The sequence below is a fragment of the Triturus cristatus genome, chromosome 8 (genome assembly GCF_964204655.1).
Source record: "Triturus cristatus chromosome 8, aTriCri1.1, whole genome shotgun sequence".
Taxonomy (NCBI): domain Eukaryota; kingdom Metazoa; phylum Chordata; class Amphibia; order Caudata; family Salamandridae; genus Triturus; species Triturus cristatus.
This window is the reverse complement of record NC_140591.1, coordinates 859200838-859228826: the sequence shown is the minus strand read 5'-3', so window position 1 is coordinate 859228826 and position 27989 is coordinate 859200838. Positions and strand designations below refer to the sequence as shown.

Genomic DNA, 27989 nt, shown 5'->3' with positions numbered 1-27989 from the left:
ATTTTGGGCTCCGCATTCAAGAGCGAGATAGGCCGGTAGGATGTAACCCGGTCTCGAGGTCTCCCTTCCTTGTGGATCACCACAATTGTAGCCAGACGTTGGTCCGGCGGGAGGGAGCCCAGCGAGTGGGCCGCCAGGAACATCGCACGGAGGTGGGGTGCCAGTACATCCGGTCGCAGCTTATACAGCTCGATAGGGATGCCGTTCGGGCCCATGGCCTTGCCGGATGCGACCGAGCGTATGGCGAGGGCAATTTCGTCGGAGGTAGGAGCGGCATCTAAAGACACCCTGTCCTCCACCGAAAGGGAAGGCAGCGCGATATCCCTAAGCAGGGCATGGGAATCCTCCTCCGAGCAGGGAGAAACCGGGGAATACACCTCGCGGAAATAATCCGCGAAGCAAGAGACAATGTCTTCTGGCTCGGTGACACGCACACCATCCGTCCTCTCAATCAGCGGGACCACACGACTCGCTCTCTCCTTTTTATCCAACCATGCAAGCAATTTACCAGCCTTATCACCCACATCATACAGTCGCCCCTGTTGCTCTCTATAGAGGCCCCTGGCCGCCTCCGTGACGAGGGCCCTGTAGGCCGCCTGCTTAAGTTGTAGGACATGTAGTGCAGCATCCGTCACCCCACCCTCTAGATCACCCTCCAATTCAGCGATTTCGGCCTCCACCCGGGTCACCTCCTCCTGCTCGCGCCTCCGGGCATGGGAAATAAAGGAGAGGGCCTCCCCTCTAAGAACTGTTTTGAAGGCTTCCCACAGGGAGATAGCCGAAGGGACGGACCCCGCATTCTCATCGAAATACCGCTGCAAGGATTTAATCAAATCAGCGCGAATGGTGGGGTCGCGCAGGTACCAGGCATTGATTGGAGCTACTCTGCCCTCCCCCCTCGGGAAGACATCAATTTGCAACAGGAGCGGGGAGTGATCTGAAATACCCCGCGCCAAATGGCGCACCTCTCCTACCCTCCCAACATAGGCCGCAGGGACAAGGACATAATCAAGCCGTGAGAGGCTACCATGGGCACCCGAGTGGAAAGTGTACTGCAGCTGCGTGGGATGTTTTAAACGCCAGCAGTCCACCAATCCCAGTGTATCTAAGAAGCCGGACAGCCACGCCTGCGCCCGGGGGAGGTCCCTAGGGGGGTGACGATCCACGGTACCAGAAACCACCGCATTGAAGTCCCCCCCAACCACCAGAAGCCCCCCCGGAAGGTCAAGGAGGAGGCGCCCTAGGTCTGCAAAAGTCGTAGACTGTAACCCCGGTGGGACGTACACTGAGACAAAGACAACTACTTTACCCTCCATTCTCCCCACTAAGACAGTGTAGCGTCCCCTCTCATCATGGCGCACCTCGTCTATTTCCAACGGGAGCGAGTTCTTCACCATGATCCCCACCCCCCGTGAGCCCGACGTGAAGCCCGAGTGGGCCACCAAGCGATAGCCACGCCGATTCATGGCACAAAAGGAATTACCAATAAGGTGTGTCTCCTGCAGAAAGACCACATCTGGCGAAAGTCGTTTCAAATACTGCAGGACCACACCTCGTTTAATCCTATCCCCCAGTCCGTTAACGTTCCAGGACAATAAAGTCAGGTCCCTACCCCCCATCACATACAGAAGCCATCATTCGTCCCCCGGAGAGCACCTTAAAAATACCAATACAATAAAGGGTTTGCCTTGCGGTAAAAACAAACAACACCCCACCCCAACCCACCCATCCCAACAGAACTCCCCCCTCCCTGCACCCCTGCATGAGCCCAAACAGCCCCCCCAAAGTGCAGTGTGCCTGTCGCCCCATGAATGATTAAACTAACTAGTCCCCCAGAGGAGGAGGGAGAGCCCCCAAGAGACCCCGTACCACCTCCACAGGAGGGAGACTTAACGAACAGTCAAAAATGACGACAATGTTGTCCAGAGCGAGGCCTACTATTAGTCCCTCAGTCCTGATCCGGCGAGCCCTCCCCTCCAACCGCGCCCCCCCCACCCCCCCGGCCCGATCCCCGGGCAAGGAGTCCAACCAGTCCCCGGCTGCCTCGGGACGATCAAAAAAGTGCGTGCGGCCATCCACCTCCACCCGCAACTTAGCTGGAAAAAGCATCGCATACTTGAGGTTCAGGTCCCGTAAACGACGTTTGACTCCGAGAAAGCTCAGTCTCTGCTTCTGGACCGCTGGGGTGAAATCAGCATAGAAGTTTACATCCATATTGTCAAGTCTGACCGGTCCTTGTTGCCTAGAAGTCTGTAGAATAGCGTCTCTGTCCCGAAAGTTGAAAATCCGGGCAATGAGAGGCCTCGGAGGGGCTCCGGCCTTAGGTCTTCCTCCGGGAACCCTGTGGGCACGTTCCACCGCAAAGAATTTACTCAGCCCCCGGGGCTGGAGATGGGTGAGAATCAGGTCCTCCACAAACAGGTCCGCCGCCGCCTCCTCACGTCCCTCCGGCACCCCGACAATGCGGACATTGTTCCTCCGGGCCCGACCCTCGGAATCCTCCAGTCGACGATCCATCAGGGCGCTCGCCTGGCCAAGCCGGCGCACCTCCTTTTGGAGGGCCGCCACGTCCGCTGTAAGGCCCGAGGTGGTGTGGGCCAAAGAATCGACCCGGTCATTGGTCTTGGATAAATCGGCCCTCACCAGGCCAACATCCACGTGGACCGAGTCAATCTTTTGCGCCAGTGTGTCAAAGCGCTGGTCCACCGAGGCCTTCATCTCGGCGATAGCGCCCATGACATCTCGCAGGGTCAGATCCGCGGGCAGCGCAGGAGCATCAGTCGGGCCCCCAGGGGACCTATGCGGCACCTCGGGAGATCCCTTCTGGAGGGTGTAGCGGTCCATGCTGTTGGACTGATGGGCTGCGCCACGGCGGGTCGATTTCACCTTTGCCCGGTCGCCATCTTGCTTTGTGGACATGGTTCCAGTCCCCAAATCGTGCCGATCACCTCGGAAAAGGCCGACAAACCAGTTCACGGGCTCCGGGGGGGGGCCACCACAGGTCCGCAGGACGGATCACAGCCGGCGGGCCAGCAGGGCACCCCAACGAGGCCACACACCGCACACCGCCCCGCAACCCAACCTCGCCTACGCAGCAAGGAGGGTGCAAAAGCGAAAGTGAAAGTGCGGGGTACGCGAGTCGCCCAGCCCTGCCCGCCGCTGTTGATCACTTTGTCTCCGGATCACCCCGCAACTCCAATCCGGGGGGCCGGCGTGGAAAAGGCCGCAAATCTCAATCGGTGCTCCCGCCGGTGTCCGAGGTCCAATTTGGAAACGGAAAACGGGTGACACCTCAGCTCGGGCTCACCAACACAGTCCCCTCATCTAGGACAGGATATTTTCAGGATTTATGTAGGAGGTCACGGAGGTCCTCGGGAGCCTCGCACCTACGCGGCCATCTTGGTTGCGCGCTAGGCTCCTCCTCGGTTGTGATTTTTTTTATGTTGTATTGTTTGTTTATTTATTTGTTTTTGGTTTTTCAGTGTATTTGTTTGTTTTTAGTTTTATTAATTTTGTAATTTTTGTATTGTTTGTTTTTAATGTTTGGTATATGTTATTTTATTACAATATTGAAAATAGTGTATTTTTATTTTTAAATGTTTTTTTTGGTTTTGTTTATATGTATTTTTTCGATGTTTGTGTTGTTGATATTATTTATATCGATGTTTTTGTTGTGTTATGTTATTTTAATTTTATCAATATTTTTGTTTTCTTTTTTTGTTGTTGATATTTTTGTTATAAAAAAAAATTAGTTTCAGTTTTGTGTATTGGGTGTCGATATTTTTGTATACGATAATATTGGGTCGATATTTTTGTAGTTCGATGTTATAGGAGTCGATGTTCTATCCATTCTTTATCATGCTATAAACAGCAGAAACAGAACGTATGAAACCGGTTTTAGTTTTGTTCAATACCGACCTGCTTTTCTCTGTTTGCAAATGCTTAATAGTGCTTTAGTATGTTTGTCCGTAAGCTGTTTTTTTAATGCTGCTATGAAGAGAACGGATAAGATGGCCTTGTAAAAACTTTGCTATGGTATTTTAATTTCTTCAGAAGGTTGTGTCTTACTATTTGTGCTACTTTTATGGGTTTTAACCACATAAGGAATAAGTGATGATGATTATGGTGATAATGATGACTCGCAGTGTATCAGCACTCTGGCATAGTGCATACTGGCAGTATCTGATTTATAAAAGTAAGCTGGAATGCCATTTGCTGGTGGGCAAATTAAAAAAACACTTGCATTTTCATTAATCCATGTTTGTGACCTGGCTATATATCAGGTTTTGGTGACTGGGCCCTCCGATAGCCCCTCACGGCCCTACATCCCCATGCATGGGGTAGGGATACACTGTATACCCACAATCGGAACCAGGGGACCACAGAAAACACGTAAGTAGGTCAAAAGTATGAGGGAAAATCTGTACTGGAATCCGCTGTGCTGTGAATCTGAGTTTTCCTTTTAGTAGACGCTGCACTTTCCAAAGTAATGTTCTTAATGGACTACATATAACAGCGGACTACAAGGCAATGTCTTTTCTGAATACTCGGTCCCATCTGTCCTGTCTTCCATGGTTTTCTTTCTTTCCCCCATTGCTAGGGCTTGTGTAAGATCTGCCTGAACCCTTTTTGTGAGAGATATGACTTGTATTGTTCTCCGACAAGCCGTAATATCAAATTGTAAAATAATTAATGAATGTGTCTTTTAGTTATTGTTTTGCAACTCTGTTTTCAGACTGCTGAGGGTGTCCAAGAAAAAATATTCAGCACTCTAAGTGACCTTATCGCCCACTTTGAAAAACCAAATAAAGGAATAATAATACCGCTCATTTATCCAGTGCAGTATGAAAGGACCACGCGCACAAAAAGAAAGATCACTATTTTTCCAGAAGGAACATATTCTGGTAAGCTATTTATTTTACTCAAGTTTAGAGTACAAACTAAGAGAACTAAGCAAAACTATTTCTACACTTAAGGTAATCCTGCCTTTAGAAATTCAAGATATGTGCAGTTTTAGTATACTATGCTTGATGAAACTTCTCCAATTAAAAGAAAGAAATAAGAAATATAACTGAATGCCAAGTCTCAATGTTGACTCTCAGGGATAACATGGTGCTATTATATAATTTGTAATACTACTGTATTAATATTACTATTACTATCCTTAATATTATTGTTGGTAACAATATTACTAGCAACAAGACATGGTGATGAATATTACTTCAACTAATGACAGTAATTGTAACAATAATATTATTCATTAGCACAGTGCAAGAAATGCTGGGATTGGCTCAGTCGATCAGAATGCTTAGAATGGTGGTGTTATCTGCTGTTGTTTCCATGCATTCAAACATCAGTGAAAGTGTGGAGTAGGGTTCGCCTCTTCTGACTCAGATCAGGAAAGTGGATCTAATGGCTTTATTTACCACTTGCTGTGACGAGTTAACATTGTTCAGGTGCCATGTCGATCATTAAGCAACATTGTCTTTGGCTGGGGCAATTAAAAGCAGTTATTGCCGTCTGGGGAGGGTGTTAACTGCTTTCAAGCTGTGAACAGTGCCCAATTAGAAATAATTAACACCATAAATGAATCATAAAGGTAAATAAAAAAGCCAGACCAAGATATCATAGCTTTTTGCACTTGGAACAGGTTAGAATGTTCAGTGCAGTAAGTCCTAATGGTCTAAAGGGTTTAAGTACATCTTTTGTTATTAACAATTCCCCTAAAGATCATTACCAGGCATATTTATTTTACAGTGGACCCTGCAATGTAGCTCACTAGCAACATGTTGCTTGCGGTACTTTAATATCTTGGGCTCCTGCAGTGGGGCGCATGGATGCGTTCACAAAGAAACACGTGTGAGTGGTGGAGCTATCAGAAGTTACAAACACACATATAATTATGGGTCTGGGTAGTTGTCATTTGGTGCCAAATCCCAGACTTCCCTGTGCATGATGCTGTACATATGGTGTAAAATTCAAAAACAGTTTGGGCTGGACTGTTCCTATGAGGAGCAAGGTCAAGATTGATGTGCTTATGGCCCGGTCCAAACTGAGGTGGCATGGTGGGCGAAAAACTATGGATTGGGATGCGGCCCGAGCGATTGCCAGTGGCTGAGATTAATTCAAGCATTCCATCCATCACCTTGTTGTTTTTGCATTTGTACATATGGAGAAAGACATGCCACGCAGGCCTGTACCCAGGGATAAATGTTTATGGTAGATGTTTTAGATAGATGAATACTTCTGATAAGTAGTATTAAATGATGCTATTAAAAGCATAGTGAGAAATGAGTGTTGGACATTTTTCAGTAAATGTGTTTCAAATGTTTTTGAAAGCACTTCTGGACAATAAAATTGATAAACTGAATACAATTTAATGCGATAATGTATGGGTTTTGTATTAAGGCAACTACGGGGAAATGCGTATGGTAAATGTTGTATTTCTAGGCACATTTTAATCACAACCATTGAGAATAGCTGAATGGATTTTGAAGGCAAAACTAACCATATTGGCCCAGGTGTAAGTACATAGACGTGAAAGCTTTGATATTGGGCAGTCCTGACATTCAGTAATGCTAAAAGCATCCTAAGAAACACCATTGCCCCGCACTCATATTTTTACAAAGTAAGCACTGCTAGGACCTCAAACCACGGACAGGGAGTGGCAGTGACACATTGTGGGTCCACAACATCACTCTGTACAGGTTTCTTTCTCTTTAGGTGGCTCCCTGCAAAGCACTTCCAAATTGAATGGGCAGGTGGCAGGCACGGCAATTTAAATAATGAAGAGAGCTGAAACAATGGGAAAGAAGAGCCCCTCATCTCCCTAAAATAGGCATGCTTGGCCCAATTGAAGCCTTTTTTTCTTTACTTTGGCAGCAGAAAGCATGTGATCTTCTTGTCCTGCTGGAAACTAAAAAGGTGCATCCTGGGAACTTACATTGGCTGAAGCAAAGTTCTGGTTATTTTGGGCAGGGCTGAAGAGTGAGTGTGTTGAGATGGTGATAGGCTGCTTTATTGTCTCAAGAATAAATGTTAGAAAGTAATACAGAACCAGGCTGTATTGGAATCCATGCATGCTGGCAGCTGTTAACAGAGCTCCAGTCATCCCTCCATGTCTTCAATGTGATTCAGCTGTTCCATCTTGCTGTTAGCCCAAGACTTTGGTCAGCATTTACGTGCAGGGTGCTGATATATCTGTGGGTGTGGTTCTACAGTGAATGAGGGCAAACTAGAGCTCAATTTTATATTTTTAACTCTGATGGTGGATCTCTTAAGGTGGCGGTGCATGGCTGTGTGAGTACACCTATCCTATGAATTGTTCTTTGATACACATCGGATTGGTAGTTGCACTTACGTGAGACAGTGCTAGCTCCCTGGTTAGTCCCATGCCATCTACCTCCCACCCTCCTGGCTTCTTCACTGCTGCGTCCTGGATATTTGTGTCTCCAATACCCGCTCCAGTGAGGCCCGTATACTGCTACTTCTGGTGGTGCTGCTTGGCCCCGGACGCAGAGAGCAACAGGGTGTCAGAACAAGAAGTCATGAATCTGCAGGACATCCTACTACAGTGACACAGAGTGGTAGTTTTTCAATTCCATGTGGGGTATTTTTATGGAGGAGATACCTTCACTCACCTCATCCAGGGCTCTAGTGCTGCTCAACAGCTTCCTCTCGATTCATATCAACTTCGGCACTTTTAAGTTTCGCCCTGTCTGCTGCATTAATGCTGGCCCTGTTCCATTTGTGCCGGATTAGGTGTTCTCCTCACTGCCTGGGGTTGTGCTGGCCAGTTTATGCATCTCTGACGGGGGTCTCCCTCTGCCACGCCTAAGGAGTTCTAACCTGCAATTGCCAACCGTGGGCCAACCTGCTCGATTTTTTCAACGCTGCTATGAGTTACCCACTCATAATAGAATGTCCAAAACATCTCTCAATTTACTCATATTGCACACTTGTGTTTGGATTGTCTCTACCAGTACTCTTTTTGTGTGAAGCCGGGCCTTCTCAATTAGCTGGTCCATTGGTATAGGGTCCTCAGATGCTTTTCACCATCTGTCTGTTTGGTAGCCAGATTTGACTGGGTTTTATACATCTGACACAAGCAGATCTAGTGTGTTTCAATGATGACAGATCCTAAACCCATCAAGAGAAAGAGGCGAAAGAAAATCTCAAAAGAAGCAACCAAGAACGGACGGTTTCTGAGTCTCAGGTGAAAGACTAGTCTGATGAATCAATCACACTTTAGACTACTCTAAAGAAACCGAACTCCGTTCATGATACTGCCCAAAGCACCAAAACCAACACTTATTTGCTACAAGTGGGAGTCACTGGAATACCAAAAGACAATAAAGACTCACATCAGACTCACAAATGTGGAAGGAAGGATTAGTGTAGTAGAGGATCGTAACTTTGTTCACGCTAAACAGCTTCTGTAGTTTAAACCCTTAATTGCTTCCTTCAAACGCGATATCACAGATCTGGAAAATCTCAATCGGAGGAGCAACCTTGGAATCTTTTGCATACTGGAGGGACTGCAGGGGAAAGCTCCCTCGACTATTGTCTTTCTGGAATTTTGGATTCCAACAAAACTCAATATGGCCTTCACAAAAGCCTTTGAATTGGAACTAGCACACAGGATTCACAATTTCATATCCAACATTTCTACCACATCAAGACCAATGTTCTTCAATCCCCTCCAGTATCAGCATTCTGAGCTACTTAATCTTAGAACAGATGAGGAAGATAAAGCCAATCATCTAGTGAAAGGTGAGAATCTCTTGCTCAAGACTATGCGAGACACAGTCACCTGAAGAAAAGGTTATATAGTAATATGTTGAATCAAGGTATTTGTTGTTACAGCATTCCAGCACTGTTATTATGCAACTCTGCTTAGGAGGTTACTTCTAAAGGTGAGTGTTTGTATTTAGTCTTACCATGTATTTCTGTTAATTCTTTCATTGGTAGTCTATTTATTTATGTATGATTTATTTATTTAATAATGCTTAAATGTCTATTTACGTATGCTTACCCTCAGTATTTTTTACATCCCCATAGATGCTGTCATTCACTACTTTAACGATCGAAGGATTAGCATACAGACGTAGCTTCAATTTGATCAGATTTAATAAGCATTTACATTTATGTGAGATTCAATATTAAGAGATTTATCTTCCTAAACCGAGGGAGATTATACCCTAAAGAGATCAATTAAAAGGGTCATCAGTCTGATTTCATACCAACCCAGCAGGAAAGTTCAGAAATATCCAAATGAACAGTTCCAGTTCAATAGACAGATTTATCTGCCTCTGTCAGTACTGCAGTGTCAATGCCACACCCACTATGTTAGGACCCCTTCAGCTGAAAAAGGCCTCACTACAATCGCATACCAGCAGGCAACAAACGCAGTAATTCATCACAGTTCGCTTGTTCTGGGAATCCCAAATCGCCAGTCTCTGTAACGCAACATAGATGCCTTAAGGAAATTATACTCCATTGATTACAGATTTACACCCCTTGATATCAAATTTGTCGGACCACTCTGTCCCATTGGTCACTCTTGATAGAATGAGATGTTGAGGTAAGTAAAAAGTATGCAAATCGAGAAAAATTAAGTAATCCATTGCTCACAATTTCCATAGGACCACTGTAATTTGTCGTATGATCATTTGTTGGATTTAGAAAGTAGGCGAGTTCATGCTCTCATCTCTTGTCAGTCCTTTCTCAAGCATTGCTCTAGAAAGTAACACTTTTGTTGCAAATCTAGTTGTGGCAGGACCGATGGAAACACTGAGACTGGAGTGGATTGTAATGAGGGTTTTATTGGTTTTACAACCCTTTTCCAGTACGTGGTTGGCCGATAATACGGTAGTGGGGAATCTGACTCGGGTTCCGGGGATAGCCGGCCTCTGGTAAATGGCTTTCCTCTTCTGAGTCGGTCCAGGTTGGCGGCGTCTCCGCGGAAAGGGAACTCAGGACCACGGCGTGAGGGAAACAAAACAAAAGAAAAGGGAGACTGGGGTCAGTCCGGTGTTCACTTCACACTCTTATGTGAGGGAAAAGGGGGTGAGAAGTCACACGGTGCTCTATTCTCTATTACTAGGTGTCGGGATCGTGAGGGATAGGGTAAAGTGAGATCCGACTTTTATGTTTTGGTAGTGCCTTTTTTATTGCCCAAGCCGAGATACGAGCGCGTACCTGTTGGTGCCCTGCTTCTCCAGAAACGTGGCGGGGCGAGTCACAGGGTCGTTGGCCTCCCGGCTCCGGCACCGTAGGGTTCTCCGTCCTGTTGGCTCCTTCGTCGTTGGTCACGCAATCTCCTGTCTCCTCCTCTCTCTTTCTCGTCTCGTTCTCTTCCTCCTTCGGTCTCGTACCGACGCTCCTCTCTGCTCTTCCTGGATTTGAGCTCCTCCCGTTCTCTTCGTCACTGGTGTAGGCGGAGCCTGCTGTCAACTCTGCCCAGTTAAAGAAACACGGGTTGCTTTGTTCTGTAGTGATTTGGGTGAGAGGCTCCGTTTTCCAACTTTCCGTTTGCTGGAGGGATAGAGGGGAGATGTGATTGTTCATGTAGTCAATTATCAGAGGTAGACTTTTATTTCCGTCTATGGGGATCTCCTCGTCACACACCACCCCCCTGGATTCTCCCACTCGGGGAGAGGAAATCGCGAGAGGAAGTCTGCGCTGCCATTGTCTATGCCTTTCCTGTGCTGTACTGTAAAGGAAAAAGGCTGAAGGGTCAAAAACCACCGCAACACCCGGGGATTGTGTGACATATTGCGGCTCATCCATTGCAGAGGAGCATGGTCCGTGTAAAGGGTGAATGGGTGGCCCTCAAGATAGTAGCGTAATTTATCCACGGCCCACTTGATCGCCAGGCACTCCTTCTCTATTGTGGGATACTTCACCTCCCTAGGGAACAGTTTTCTACTGATGTACAGGATGGGGTGTTCTATCCCTTCCGGTGATATCTGAGACAACACTGCCCCTACCCCATGGTCAGAAGCGTCTGTATGTAAAATGAATGGGCGGGTATAATCGGGTGATGACAGCACGGGGTTGGTGGTGATTATCCCCTTTAGGGTGTTGAAGGCTTTCCACATAGCAGGAGAGGGCTGTTGAAATGCCTGAGGTCTGGATTCCTTTTTCAGGGTGTCGGTTAATGGAGCTGCAATATCAGAAAACAAGGGGATAAATCGGCGATAGTATCCTATGAGCCCCAAGAATGCTCTCATTTCCTTTTTATTGGCGGGGAAGGGGGTCTCGGAGATGGCCCGGACCTTCTCTATCTGGGGCTCAATGACGCCATACCCCAAGAGGTACCCCAAGTACTTTACTTTATGGTAGCCCACTCTGGATTTCTTGGAATTGACGTGCAATCCGGCTTTTTCCAGGGCCTGAAGCACCAGGGATATATGAACGAGGTGGCTCTCCCAACAGGGACTGAAGATGATAATATCATCCAGGTATGCCGAAGTAAAGGTTTGATGTTCTCTTAACACCTCGTTCATTAATCGTTGGAATGTCGCTGAAGCTCCATGTAGCCCAAACGGTAAAACGTTAAACTCGAATAATCCTTCAGGTGTTGCAAAGGCTGTTTTCTTACGGTCTTCGTCTCGTAGTGGTACTTGCCAATATCCTTTGGTCAAGTCCAGGGTAGTGATATACTTGGCTTCTCCGAGTTTTTCGATCAGTTCGTCGATCCGAGGAATCGGATAGGCATCAAATGACGATATTTGGTTCAAGGCGCGGAAGTCCATGCAGAACCTTGTGCTTCCGTCTGGCTTCGGGACCATGAATATAGGGGAAGACCAATCGCTCCGTGATGGTCTGATTATCCCGAGACGTAGCATTTCCTGTACTTCCTTCTGAACGGCAAGGCGTTTGGCGGCTGGTATCCTGTATGGTCGTTTCTTGACGACCGCCCCTGCTGGGGTGTCAATCCGGTGTTCAATCAATGCCGTTTTCCCAGGGACATCTGAGAACGATGACGAGAAAGGCACCAGGGTGTTATGTAGACTCTCTTTCTCTTGCTGTCGGAGATCGTCGTTCACCACTAGGTCCCCTAAAGTGGAGGAGGACGGAACACAGGTGGGTACAGAAAGATGTGCACTTCGCGGTGGAGGACCTATCCACTTCTTCAGCAGGTTAATGTGGTACAGCTGCGTCTTGCCCGGGGACCGCTGTAGTTTGTAGCTGGTCTTCCCTATGGTCGCAATAACTCTGTAGGGACCCCTCCACTCCGTTTGAAATCGTCGGGTTGTGGAGGGTAACAAAACCAACCCCCAGTCGTCTACCTCCAATTTCCTCCATTTCTTTCCTTTATCGTAGCAGTTTTGTTGTCTTTTTCGGCTTTGTTCCAAGTTAATGTAGGCTAAGTCTCTCAGCTTCCTCAGTTTGTTCTTTAGATTTTGGGTGTATTCGAGTATGCCTTGTTCGTCTCCTGTATCCTTTTCCCAGGCTTCTTTGGTCATTTCAAGAAGGGTCCTGGGTTGCCGCCCATACAGCATCTCAAACGATGAACAGCCAGGGCTGCTCTGAGTCTGCCCCCGAATTACGTATAGAGCCAACGGTAACATGAGATCCCACTCTTTCCCACTTACAGCGAGCATCTTCTTTATCGTGTTCTTGAGGGTCCCGTTGTATCGCTCGACGAGTCCGTCGGTTTGCGGGTGATACACCAAAGTTCTAATATGTCGGAGATCCACCAGGTGGCATACTTCCTTCATCAGCCGGGACACAAATGGGGTTCCTTGGTCCATTAAAATTTCTTTCGGGAAACCTACCCGAGAAAACAGTTCAATGATCTTTCCGGCTATGGCCCGGGAGGTAGGGACCCTTAGGGGGAAGGCTTCGGGGAATCTGGTGGCATAGTCCACGATGATTAGAGCGTATTGGTTCCCTCTTCTAGTCTTGGGCAAAGGCCCTATCAAATCCAGGCCAACTCTCTCGAATGGGGTCCCTATAATGGGGAGAGGTTGTAAAGGTACTGCAGGGGGCCGATGTAGGTTCTTCTTCTGACACAGCTCACAGGACATACAATGTTGTTTAATGTCTTTGTATATTCCGGGCCAGTAAAAATGCCTTAATACGTTTTTGGTTGATTTTTCACTACCAATGTGTCCTGCTAGCAAATGAGAATGGGAATAAAACATGATTTGCTCCCTGAAGGCAGTGGGTACCAATAGCTGCAGGGGGTCTTCCTTGTTTCCCTGTCTGTATAAGAGACCGCTTTGGACGAGAAAACGTGGAAACCTGGGGTCGGGGTCTCCCTGCGTATAGTGGGCCTGTTCCCAAGCATTATACAAGGTAGAATCATTAGCTTGGGCGAATTTAAAATTCCTATTGCCTACCCAAGGTTCCGGGGTGATATATGCTGGTTTAGTCTGTCCCTTCTCTTTCTCTGCCGTCTCACTCGGAGGCCGGACGTTCAGGGAACGAGAGAACAGCTCTAGGAACTTGAGGTTATCCGTCCCTATTATCAATTCTTCGGGCAGTGTGTCTAAGACCCCTACCTTAACCAGGTGCTGAGGGCCCCCAGGGATCTCAAGGCCAATCATAGCTACCGGATAGGGTCTCACGTCGCCATGGACACATTTGATGCAGATCAGGGCCTTGGGGATCACCAATACCCCTTGTTTCACTGACTGCCTGCACCAAGAATCTAGGAGAGCCCTGATGGTTTTCCCATTCACCCTTACACTTACATGGTAGGCGCTTGTTAGTTCCGCAGTGTATAGGACAGACTTAGGAACGTAGCCGACCTCCATTGGTTCCTCAGTTGGCCTCCGGTGGGGACATAGTCGCGCAATATGTCCCCAGGTCCCACACTCAAAGCATTGCGGGCCTTTAAAGGAAAGAGCCTCAGGTCGAACTTATCTTTGGGCGTTGGCCTCCGTCTGCGGGCGAGGTTTTCTTTCAATTTTAGGGGGGGGAGGTCGAGCTGCTTTTTCTGTTTCCCAAGGGTTTGACCGTGGCTGTGCCCGGGCATAGGACGAGGCCATTTCTATGGCTTGGGAGGTAGTCAGCCGGGAGTGTTGCCTTAGCCATCTTTGGGTATTAAAGGGTAAAGCCTCCAGATACTGCTCCAGGTAAATTTTGTCCATTATTTCTTCCTTTGTACTGGAGGCGGGGACTAGCCATTTGTCAGCAGCCATTTTGAGGTGGAAGAACAGAGTCTTTGGGTTCTCTCCGGCCGCTCCCCTCTCCTTTCGAAATCTCACCCGGTAGGCTTCTGCGTCTAGACGCGGGTGGTCCAGAATTATGGTTTTGATGGCCGCATATGGGACTTGGCCTGTAGCATTGGCGACCTGATAGGCCGCCTGGGCCTCGCCTGTTAGCAGAGGGGCCAGAAAGAAAGGCCATTTCTCCAATGGCCAACCGCCCGCCAGGGCGGCTCTCTCGAAATTTAGTATAAAAACGTCAGGGTCCTCCCCAGCAACATATTTCTGGAGGGACATCCCTGTTGGACCGGGAGGGGAGTGTCGGGCCCCTAGTTGGTCCGGGGGAGGGTTCCCCAATCATTTTCTGCAAACCTTCTATTTGGGCAGAGATCGTGGTTTTGAACGTGTCTCTATCCGCTTGGGCAGAAGTAAGTTGTTGCTCGACCATCCATCCGAGCTGTTCCTGTCCTTTTACGAGATATTGTATCAATTCGTCCATCTTGGGTTTACAGATGGGTCGGTCTATGCCCGCATTCTCCACCACTTGTGGCAGGACCGATGGAAACACTGAGACTGGAGTGGATTGTAATGAGGGTTTTATTGGTTTTACAACCCTTTTCCAGTACGTGGCCCAAGCCGAGATACGAGCGCGTACCTGTTGGTGCCACGCTTCTCCAGAAACGTGGCGGGGCGAGCCACAGGGTCGTTGGCCTACCGGCTCAGGCACTGTAGGGTTCTCCGTCCTGTTGGCTCCTCCGTCGTTGGTCACGCAATCTCCTGTCTTCTCCGCTCTCTTTCTCGTCTCGTTCTCTTCCTCCTTCGGTCTCGTACCGACGCTCCTCTCTGCTCTTCCTGGATTTGAGCTCCTCCCGTTCTCTTCGTCACTGGTGTAGGCGGGGCCTGCTGTCAACTCTGCCCAGTTAAAGAAACACGGGTTGCTTTGTTCTGTAGTGGTTTGGGTGAAAGGCTTCGTTTTCCAACTTTCCGTTTGCTGGAGGGATAGAGGGGAGATGTGATTGTTCATGTAGTCAATTATCAGAGATAGACTCTTATTTCCGTCTATGGGGATTTCCTCGTCACACTAGTCAAGTAAACTACAAACGTGAATGAGTGTTAGAACACAAGTGAAAACTTCACAAAAACATCCCATAGGCTTCAAACTATTCTGTCATGAGCTAATATTAGTAAGAGAAGCAAAGTATGAGGCCTTCATGAAATACAGCTTATGCATGATGAATTTCTCCTAAAATACGAATCTCGCATTACACAGAACAATGCATTAATTTCCATTTAAACATAATAATATAATTTTAATATATATTGCAATTCATTAGTATAAGTATAAGGTACTCATAAAATAAATTGGAAGTCACCATCACTTCACGTAAAATCCCACAAGTCTTTTTCTACACATTATGGGGCCCATTAGCATGGCAGGTGGATCGCCACCGCCCGACAGGCGGTGGCGATCCAGCGCCTTTTACCCCCCACCACATTAGCATGGCGGGGGGTACCACGGCAGACAGAAAGACCGTCTGCCGCTTTTCCGCCGGTAGGCCATGCCTACTAGGAGGAAAAGGCCTGCAATATGGTGGTGGTGCCTTTCCATGGTGGAGACTCCGCCATGGAAAGTCATGCAATGTTTACTTTGGGGGCCTGTTGCAGGCCCCCGGGGGGATGCACTTGGGGGTACCCCCCTACATTGGCATACACAAGGTGGCAGACACCGCGCGGTGCCTGTCACGTTGTGCATGCCAATGTACAACATGCATTTACAACATTGTGGCAGGTGCTGCTCACAGTACCGCCCACCACAATGTTGTATATGCGGGATGCGACCCCCATGGTGGTGGTCACATCCTAATTGGCGGTGCGGGACCGCCACACTTCTGGCAGCCGGTCCCAGCACCGCTAGGGTACAGTCCGCCCGCCATTCTAATGGACCCCTATATGTCATTTCAGCAATATGAGGTTAAGAAAACACATCAATGATAACTTTTCGAAATAAATCTTAAGACATCTACATGTAATAGCTATTTTCCTAGTCATTGTCAGTGCTCACGTTACAGATACTAGTGTAACACATGAAGCAGCTTTATTCTGATATAGAAAATTCCCTGTGTTATCATTTATTTGTCACGTTTATCTAAGCATAAGAACACTCATTACTAAAATGGCAAATTGTACATTAACTCATTGATGTTGTCAGAATCCTTCTAACATTTCTGCATTCTTTTATTATGCAGTATCTAAATCAAGACTTCATTGGTGAAACTCTTAAACATTGAACCTAATACTCATTTTGTTGTTTTACGTAGATTGTGTCACAAATCATTTCTGTGTAAAATTGTCGTAATTAGGTGGATGATAACATCTCTGCTCTATCAATTCTCCTTTGATGGCGAATCGAGCCATCACACTCTTATCTTTATCTGATGTCTCGATTATTAGGCGGATGTCTTCATAAACCTTAGCCTAGCTTGTTCTAAGGCTTACAATTCTTTGTAATATCCACATTATCTATTCTCTAATTTGATGTCTGCTCTCTTTCTCTTTATTCCTCTAGATTCTGTCTCAGTCTTTGTATGTTTAAAGTATCTGATGATCCATGTTAATTATTAGTACGCAAATAGCAATAGTTAGTATGGGTGTTAATATTTTCCCCACTAAACTACCTCCAAAAGATGCAAACCATTTTCCCACAGAGGTAAATCCTTTACCAATAGATTCCAATGCACCATCAGCTTTCAATTCAGTCAAATTTGTTCCCAAATTAGTAATATTGCTGCTATATCCCCACAAATCATTGCTTTTGTCAGGTATATAAGTACAGCACTGTTGGACTTTTAGCATGCGACAGACTCCGCCCTCTTTTGCAAGTAGTACGTCTAAAGCAAGTCTTTTTTGTAAAACCATAGATCTGATATCAACCATTTCTCTATCTATGACGAGGAAACCTCCAGCTGTATCAGTCGATAAGCGAAAACTACAGTAGAAAGTTTACAAATTTTTTGAGAATTTAGAATCCCCCCAACTGATGGTATTATTGCACCAAAAATATCCCAAATTATTTCAGCAGCACTTATTCCTCTCCTCAAATGGGTGTGTTTAAATTCATTGGTTCCACTAGCATGTCCCACATGATACATTTTTGGAAATACTATTCCCATATAGCAGCATCCATACCAATGTTTTGGTTGCCTAAATTAGGTATTTTTCCCACAAATATAGTACACCCCTGGGAAGACTGGATCAGATCCTCCAAGATATATACCCCATCCACCCACAATTTGGAAGGTGTGTTCACATGCACTGGAACCAACAAATGTATTGTTAAATTCAGTTCTTAGTCTCAATATGCATAGCTTCCCTTTATGTTGCCAAGCCAGAGCCATAGCAGAATGTGCATCACCTTTCTTAATTTCACCCTCACGGTGTGCCCAAGGTGAAATCTTTGATTATGTTTCATCCTTTTTCTTTATTTACCCATGTCTATCTTCAACTGAATAAAATCATTTTCTACATTATGTAAAGAGCAAGTTAAATCATGTCTATGTGCATATACTGTATCTATACTTTGTGTAGGTTGGAAGAATTCACCCATTATTTCAGCCGTTTGTGTGTCAGGTACAATATTCAAGTTTTTCTTAATAGGTATTTCTAAAAAGATCAAATCATAATTTTAATTATAATATTGAAATTGCCCATTGCAATAGAATAAGCTGGTTAGTACACTACAAGAAATGCCTTCAGTAAGTGGCAGGTAATGGTAAGTCATCCGAGGTAGGTAGTTGCATGCACACATAACAATCTCTAGCAGCCATAGTGTCCACATATTCATACAGAAGTTTAGTAAAGACATTTAAAGAAAAATCATTAATAGATTGATCATGATGTAAAGTCTTATCAGTTAGATCATTAGTTACAATGACGTCATTTTTTTCTTCCAACAGTTTAGTAACAGGGGTAGGGTTAATGTCATGCTTCACATAAACATGATGAAGATTTAAAACAAGCAGCAATACAAGAATTATAGAAAAAGCAGCCAAGAAGCAAGCACATAAATGTTTATGTCTTAACGATTCCGGGCTTGGATCTCCCATCTCTCTAGAGAAGGAACTCATCTTTTCTGTAAAATGTTAAGAATGCTTATAATGTGAATTTGCAGCAAATATCTATTTGAGCTCTTGGAACCAAATTTTCTGTGTTTTCTCCCACTGTTACAGTTCACAAATTTCAATTTTTGACATAATCCGGTATATATTTGACACTTCAGTTATTCATAGGCCATTTCTTTTGTTTTACTGCTTTGCAAAATATCCTTTATCACAACAGACTCTCAAAGTGGTTTTTGTGAGTTTAAATCCTTGAAGCAAAAAGCTTGATATGCTTTCTCTTAGTCATTTGCAGCTGCTAGATAAGTCCACTCTGGTGCAGCATATCTCCTACTTGGTACTTTTGCTCTTTTTGATTTTCTCACGGTTGGTCCATCTTCATCTGTATCACTTTGTTCAAATTGACTTGAGACTTCGATTACAGTTGAGGGTATTCTGCCTCCTGCCAATATTTGCCTCAATCTGTTAGTTTCTCAGGGCCAACAGTCTCCACTTATCACTCGCTTTTCACCTTTCAAGACAGCTGGATCAACACCATGCCTAGTCAGGTCCTTCTCGGCATGACCCTTGTTACCTACCGGGACTGACTCTCTCGGACCCTCATTTGAACCAGTGCTTCAAGACCCAGTAGCTGGCCCCCAGTCTACTCTTTGGCTGACCTGAGTTGGACATCTCACTGTGACCACCAGCACATCCACTACAGGTACCGCATTTTCAAGGGGACATGGGACTCGGCGAGCATGGGCAGCATGTACCCAATTAGGCAGACCACCACATTTAACAGCAGTTGTAGTAACAAGGATCACTTGATATGGCCCACACCAACAAGGTGCCAAACACGATTTGCGCATGTGTTTTTTTCACTAGGACCCAGTCACCGGGACACAGGTTATGGCACTGCTCCTGTTGTGATAAGATGGCAGCTTCCCCAACCTGCTGAGACACAGAACGGACCACAGCAGCCAATCCTTAACAGTAATCAAGTACCAAATCATCAGTTATATTCACTAGCTGATTGGCTGGGACTGTAGGCTGTCTCATAGCACTCTCCATTATGATTTCGTGTGTGGACAATCCAGTTCTTCTGTCTGGGGTACTTCTCAAACTCATCAACACCAAGGACAAAGCATCAGGCCATTTCATTTCATTTCATTTGGATGCCCACACCTTTGCCAAACAGGACTTTAGCATTCCATTCACTTGCCCGACCATTCCAGACACCTCTGGTTAGTATGCACAGTGTAACTTCAGCTCAATTTGTAATGCTGTACAAAACATCCTCATCACCTCATTATTAAAATAAGTCCCTTGATCTGATTCCAAAGAGGTCGGAAATCCAAACCTGGTATAAGCTCTCTAAGGAGTAATGTTGCTACAGTTAGACTATCATTTTGCTTTATTGGGTAGGCTTTCACCTAACAAGAAAACAGACACACAATCACTAGAATGTATTTTAGTCTCTTGCAAGGGGGAATCTCGATAAAATCAAACTGCATCCTAATAAAGGGTCCTCCAGGTCTTCCTCCATGACTCATGGTGACTAGTGTCTTATTTCCCACATTATGTTGTTGACATATTACACACCTCTGGCGCAACCCTTCTGCAACAGCTCGGAATCAGGGGTTAAACCATGTCTGTCGGAAAAGACACATCATAGCATCTCCCCCAACATGTGCAGGACCGTGGTAGTTCCTTGCCATTGATGGCAACAAACAATCAGGTAAAACTGGTCTTCTGTCTGTATACACCCGCACCTAATCTTCTTGCCTGTGCGAGCAACCTGCTTTGATCCATCCCAGTCTTTCTGTTTCTGACACTTCATCCTGTAATGCTTTTATCCCCTCCCATGTTTCCACAAATGAAAACACTGTTTTGTGCTAAAATATGAATCTCACATTGCACAGAACAATGCATTAATATCCCATTTCAGCATTATAATATCATTTTAATATATATTGCAATTCATTTGTATAAGTATATGGTACTCATAAAAAAAACATTGAAAGTCACCACCACTTCATGTAAAACCCCACAAGTCTTTTTCTACACATTATATGGCATTTTAGTAGTATGAGGTTAAGAAAACACATCAATGATAAGTTTTTCAAAATAAATCTCAATACGTCTACATGTAACAGCTATTTTCCTAGCCATTGTCAGTGCTCACATTACACATTTTAGTGTTATTATCCATTTTTCATAACACATGAAGCAGATTTATTCTGACACAGAAAATTCCCTATGTTATTGTTTCTTTGCCACATTTATCTAAGCATAAGAATACTTGTTACTAAAATGTCAAATTTTACATTATCTCATTGCCTGTTAGATTTTATCAGAAATCTACTTTTAACATTTCTTCATGCTTTTACGATGCAGTATCTAAATCAAGACTTCATTAGTGAAACACTTAAACATAGAGCCTAATACTAATTTTGTTGTTTTATGTAGATTGTGTCACAAATCATTTCTGTGCTAAATTGTCATAATTAGGTGAATGATAACATATCTGCTCTATCAATAGCTTTGTTTGATATTTGGATAAAGCCTGAGCCAGGGTAAAACTCACTGGGGACGATTCACAGAACTAACTTAAGACAAAATCCTAAACTTACTACTTTTGGTATTCACAGAAGTTAGGATTTTGTCTTAAGTTTGACTTAAGACAAACTTAAGACATACTTAAGACAGACTTAAGACAGACTTAAGACAAAATCCTAACTTTAGTCTTAAGTCTGTCTTAAGTCTGTCTTAAGTCTGTCTTAAGTCTGTCTTAAGTCTGTCTTAAGTCTGTCTTAAGTCTGTCTTAAGTCTGTCTTAAGTCTGTCTTAAGTCTGTCTTAAGTTTGTCTTAAGTTTGTCTTAAGACAAACTTAAGACAAAATCCTAACTTCTGTGAATACCAAAAGTAGTAAGTTTAGGACTTAAGACAAACTTAAGACATACTTAAGACAGACTTAAGACAAAATCCTAACTTTAGTCTTAAGTCTGTCTTAAGTCTGTCTTAAGTCTGTCTTAAGTTTGTCTTAAGTTTGTCTTAAGACAAACTTAAGACAAAATCCTAACTTCTGTGAATACCAAAAGTAGTAAGTTTAGGACTTTGTCTTAAGTTAGTTCTGTGAATCGGGCCCTCTGAGTCCCCATTAAGCTTGAGTAAGCCTATCCTGGCACAACTCTGTGTGATCTACTTAAAGGCATGACATCTGTGGTTTATTTAACTTGGGGGACATGTATTGGTATTGCGCTTTTTGTACCAGTTTACCATTTTACCTTGGTAAGAGCAGGCTCCACATCTAGGTAGATCCAAGTGTAGTGGTAGTTTCATACTCAATGCAACTCCCTTGACAGTCGACAGCATCCTTATTCTGACATGGAGTCATAAAGTCCTGGCCAAGGGCAACAAACACAAAACCATGATCAAATTCTCTGGGGCTTGATTTAGATCAGAAAAATAGATTCAGGTAAAAAAAAGACATTAATGACAAGAGGAAATATTTGGAATTATTGCTAGATTGAGGTCACATGATCTTAGAAAAGGATGATCTTAGCAGCATACAGTTGGGCAAATCGCTGGTGACTGTCCCATAAAATGGGGTTTAGAAAGGGCCAATGAATTAGCACAGTCTAAACTCACTTTTAAAGGGGATGCACAGGGTTGCACAACCAAATCATTAGCCTTAATTTCAGTCTCAGGTGCTTCCAGCAACCTGAATACTCTGATTCACCAACACTCTGTAAAAATATCCTTGGAATAATACATGCCTCATGCAACATCTGATGTCAACAGCTGAAATTACTGGTCATTGGTTACAGTGACAGCATCTTCTTAAAGCAGGGGTGACCGGTGTTAATGGGCAAAAGGGGCATTGCACTTCCACCCTGAGGGGAGAGACAAGAAGATAAGAAAAAAACGCAAGGAGCTGAAAATAAATTGTTACTTGTTGCTCTCGTATTGATAATGGGGCAGCTCTGATGAACACTGCGGACATCCTGCTGCGCATACGCCTGCTGGGCAACGTCTTCTTTGACCTACAGGCACAAGCTACAGCAGTGACATCATGGCAGAGGGTGTGCCCAGTTAGAATCCCATGGATACTGTTGCTTTTCAGGCGCCTACACAATGGCCCTGGGAGGAGTTCATAGAACTCCATTCATTTCAATGGTAGGGGGCGGGGCAGGCTGATAGGGAGAGCTTGGTAGTGGGTGGTAGCAATCGAATAGCCATACCGAAAGGGGGCGGACTGTAGGAAGGGTGCAGCTGGTTGCATTCCTTGTTCCTCTCATGTTGCCTGCCAGCTTTCACTTTTGAAAGCGCTATGTAGCTGACTGAGAGCCTGAGCCCTTTCTCAAAGGTATTGGTACATATTACATGAGCACCCTGGCTGCATTCCACAAGGTCACGTATTTTTAGGCCCCGGGATGTTAAGCGGTTTGCCCTGAATCACAGCCTATAGATCCGGCGCCAAGACTTCAACAGCACTTATTGCTTTAAAGAAAGAATTCTAGAACCGCCACCTCGTGCCCTGTTGAGTCCACTCAGGTTTGACAACGAGGCAAAGGTTGCGGCCCCGGGCTCTGGTAACAGGCTGTTCGCCATCTCCTGGTATACACACTGCTTTCTTAACACTAGTCAATGTTTCATTGTGAATGTGCACCGCGATATTTCTTCAGTGTTTGTGTTTACCTGACAGTGCTGCGGCACCTCGAGCACAAGATAAAAGAACCCTGCTCTGCATATGGCGCGCAGGCAGCACAAATGAATATTGCATCAGCACAGGCTGGCTCATGACATGTTTGAAAGCCGGATGCAGTCGTCACTCCAATGATCTTCAATGGGAAGCAGACGCCGAGGTCGCACTGTGTGTACCACATAGTGTCATTTTTTTTAAAGCTTTAAGTACATACAGCTGCGATTGCGAAAACACCCCGAGCCTCCATTGTCTCTGTCTGTATATAACTGGTTCTAGACCTCGTTTTCGTTTCTGAAGCGAAATGCTGCATACAATCTGTGCCATGACAGTCTTAACATCCTTCATTGTCGGGCATTCTGACGCGTGCCAAGCGTGATCACATGAAGAAATGAACAGCGCCTGCTTCCTGTAAAGGTGATGTAAAAAGATGATAAACAAAAAGCTGGTTTATATCAGTGGACTTTAAAGCAATAGGGTAATTTACCTTTATTTAAGGTTATGCAAGTCCAAACATCATAGTAATTCCACAGCTCTGAAGTATTCAAAGTGGCACTGAAATGCTCTATAAATGACTGCGTTAATACTTTACCTCAGGTTTTCACTAACTTGGCTTGCTGGCAGGTAGCTGATGTGTAGCTGCAGGGGCGTAGCTCCAGGGGGTGTGCTTGTGATTATATACACCCCTAATAAATGTATTTTATGATTAATAGTTGGGTAGAGGGGCTTTCAGTCGAGTATGGTGAGGTGCCTGTCGGATTTTAACAGGAAGTTTTACATAGACACAGATGAAAATTCACACACTCTCCCTCTCTCATTCTCTTTTGAAAGTCTTCAAAAATGTTGGTTATTTTTTACAAAATGTTGTGTTTTCTCTAACTTAGCACCCCTTCCAATCTGCATTCCTCTCCCTTTCCACTGCTCCTTAGGTCCCTCTTGTGCAACTTCCTTGTCGTATAATGTATTTTAACATTATATGCCAGCGTGATTGTTAGAAAATCTGAAGATCACCCCCCCCCCATCCCACTGACCAAGCTACACCCATGTGTAGCTGTTTCTCACACACTTGATTTGTTTCAATGAATAAGAGTTTCCATTCTGTTTCTTCAGGGTGCTCACTTACAGATTATGAGCAATCGACGCCTTGAAGCCAGCTTAGCCATATATGCCTATGTGTGCAGTGCTGTAATGGGACATAGTAATGTGTTTCTAATGCCCCACCCATTCTTGTACTTCTTGGCCTGCACTTGTTCTAATCATGTGTAAGATTGTTTGAGGAGACGCTGAAGGATTACTTCCAGGAATTAGTGAATATTAACAGACACTGTGTGTATGTGTACCATCAAGGACTCTGAAATAGTGCTAGCATTTTTGGTATTTAGGGAAGCATGCACTGATTGTTTAAGTGTGCTTTGTGAGTAAGCAGCTGCAATCGGACACATATCCTGACTTTCTTAGCCATCCACTGTGCAGTGTTTTGCTTTAAAGTTTCTTAATGTTTGGATATAATATGTATAATAGCTCTAAAGCAAATATGCCCCATAAAACCTGTCGACCTATAGGTTACGTGTGCATATTTATTTTCTGTGAAGCCATAAAGTGCTTCAATGCCTCATCAGTGGCATAATCTCCAGTTACAAAGCAAAGCAAGGCAATGCAAATCATCCACTGCATGTTTACGAGCTGAGGTGTTTCACCTCAGTACATCAGATTTATTATATCACTACATTGAGTGACCTTTACTAAAAGTGATACTTGTTAAACATAAACTTACTAGAAACATTTGCGTCCCCCTTACAACAATGCCATTAATGAACTAAGAGGCAAGTCAGTGGTCATGTGAATCCTATATGTGGTCTAGATTCTTCTTGTTTTTTCAACAATTTCTTTAACAAAATTAACTCATATATAATAATATGCACCATTTGCCCCATTTTCTTTCAAAGTGTGCTCAGAGGGAGAACCTCCCCCAATCGCCCTCATGTCAGCCAGACTCACTTGCTGAGTCAAAGTCAAACTCGCCCCTAACTTTTATGCCCACCACTTTGAAAAGTCACCACACACCACTGTGTAAATATCTACTCCCCTAATAGTGATACACTACAGTTTTGGTTTGTATTAACTACCAAATTAGCCTCGTTCACCCTGGCAGCTCGTATTGTATTTGGGGGTGATTTTAATCTCCCCATGGACCCTATTTTGCATAGGCAATCCGCCTATATGTATAAACCACCTGTGCTCGTGAAAGCATGCGCACCATATGTACTACTCACGGCCTTTCAAACATATGGAGACTTTATAAACCTGCATGTAGTCATTTCACTTTCTCCCCCGCCCCATAACACCTTTTAAAGAATGTATTATCTATTGGCCAAGTCTTCCTCACTCCAAGAAACACTAAGCTCCACAATTGAACTAATCGTGGTCTCAGATCATGCTGCTTTCACAATCTCTTTGCCAATTGTCCTGCCCCAATCCAAAAATCATTCTTGGCATATGAACTCTGAAATATTAGAACAGATCACAGACATACAGGAACTTGATAAAGAATTATAAGAGTTCCTATAGGAAAATACAACTCAGTGTCTTTTCCTGTTAGTCTCCGGGATGCTCTAAAATGTTCTATTAGGGGCCAGATAATAAGCCGTATGGAGAAGGAAAACTAAGAAATAAAGACTTCTATGGAAAATCTAACTAAGGAAATTAAAGAAAAAATTGCACTATTTAGGCGTTCTAGTGACCCTTCTACAGCTGCAAATCCAATATGAATATAACCCGATAATCAGCAAGTGTGCTCATCCCTGCGTACATGCTCAGAAAAGGAAAACACTTTTTTTTAATCTAAATAAAGCAAGGAAATTACTAGCAACATATCTGAAATTTAAAAGAAATGTCAATCTAATTTCATCCATCAAGGACCCTTCTGGCTCATATAAAACTAAAACAGTTGAAATTCAAGAGATTTTTTAGAAATGTCTATGCTTCCACCTATACACCATCAGTACTTTCCTCCAAAGCATCCTGCCTTGACTTTTTAAACTTAATGCCACTACAATCTCTCTCAGAGACTGATAAGCTTATATTAAATAAACTGATTGAGAAAGTCAAGGTTTTGGAGGCAATCAAACTCAATCCCGGGGGAAAGCTCCTAGTCCGGATAGCCTACCCATTAGCTTCTATAAAACCTTTTCATTAATGCTAATTGATCCACTAGAGCATGTTCATAACCACTTTCCCGCCTCTGGTCCGGACAAAGCTACAGTAGTTGTCATCCCAAAAGAAGGAAAAGATCACTCGGTTCAGACCTATTTAGTTGATTAACATTAAAGCAAAATTATATGCCAAAGTCCTCCACAAACATATCGAACCACTGATGGCCAAGTTAATGTTTGCTTTTCCTGTGCCTGGAATTGAAGTTTTCTTTGGCAGTCAAAATATATAAAGTACTTGGAAATCTAGTTGAATTGTGATCTCACTTACGTGGTATCATAATGAACAAAAAAACAATAGATAAAATTAGAAAAATGTTAACTGTGTGGTCACCTAAACACATCTCGCAGTGGTGTTGGATAAAATCCCTGAAAAAGATTGTTACACCAATAGTAAATATTCTTTCGGGCATACTTCCTGGACATCTTTCCCACTCATTTGATTCTACTATGGATACAACTAACTCCGAGTTCCTGTGGATTAATAAGAAAGCTAAAATTGTCTATAGCAAACTTCCCCAGAACTATGGCATGGCCGTGACCCAATTGGTTAGACTATCAGGCAGCTTTATTGCGGCTCAAAGTGCCCGCTGATTTTCTGAGGTACCTAAAGAACGCCCACCTTGGTTGCTTATTGAACACCTCTGCTTTCCCTATTCTATTACTGCCTCCATAATCATGACATCTTTGAGTCTTGCTCACCCACTCAGTTATTCTGGACACAATGATGGCTTTAAAAATGGTGGACAAACACATTGCTGTGACTTCTCTAATGCCAAGCATATGTCCCTGTGGAATAAGAAAAAAAAGAGATGATATCCTCTACCACAATTGGTCCTATCCAGGCGGCTAAGAGTCTTAATTTGATTGCTGATCTTTACTCAGATATGGGTCTAATGACTTTGGTTTAACTTCATAATAAATTCTCCTTGTCCAATCTGGATTTTAACATTTCTTGGAAATTAAAGCTAGGAGTTCCAAATTAGGCCCTTTTCATTCCCCTGTCCTGATTACATTTCTTAACCAGTGTCTTAGTTTGGGATATACCGCTTCTAAAATTTACAACACATTGTGCACATCCTCAAACACATCTCTTTCTTATTCAGACGAAATGGACTAAATATTTCAGTGGCACAGGCAGAGAACCCTCCTCATTAGAAACATGGATACAAATTTGTACTTATCATCAGAACAAACAAATTCCTTCACTAGCTCAGACCAAACTATTTGCATTACACTTCTTTTATTGACACAGATAAATTATTCAAATTAAAAATGTTTAGATTCAGTAACCTGTTGGTCCAGCAAAATAGCTCAGGTGATCCCGAACACATGCGGTTTGACTGTAAGTGGCTAACCCCCTACTGGGATGAGCTTGCTACCCAACTGAGTCAAATTTTCAAAGTTAATATTAACGTAGATATCCCTACGTGTAATTCTTGGTTTTGGCCCATCCCACATCCCTCTCCGCCTTCAGAGCCAGATTTAGCCATCTTAGATATTTTATTGATGATTGTAATTAAAGTCAACCTCATTTGTTGGATATCTGCTAATTACATTTCCTATCACACATGGTGGCCCTGGGTTAACTACCTTAAAATTTCACATTGTTCTCAGATGAATATTACGGGCAACCTCAAAATATCACAGAAGATTTAAAAATTGCTGGAATTTTTCAACTGAGACCCATTCCATACAACAGATAACTTTGTTTAATTACTTGCAATCGCTTTTGTTCTCAGAGATTGGTTCTCATGGCTATTTGGTTTCTCTTTGCTTTTTCTGTCCTTACTTTGCTTCCTCTCTTCTCCACTGG

The 27989-nt window shown here is 44.2% G+C and overlaps 1 protein-coding gene across 1 annotated transcript in view; it reads left to right on the top strand.

The window, feature by feature from the left end:
- The window catches only part of LOC146805179 (SH2 domain-containing protein 1B-like), a 286048-nt gene that overhangs the window by 211104 nt on the left and 46955 nt on the right, over positions 1 to 27989 (top strand). Inside the window, exon 3 of the mRNA XM_085622374.1 lies at positions 4736 to 4904. Coding sequence (XP_085478500.1) covers positions 4736 to 4904 — 169 coding nt within the window. The remainder of the gene's footprint in view (positions 1 to 4735; positions 4905 to 27989) is intronic.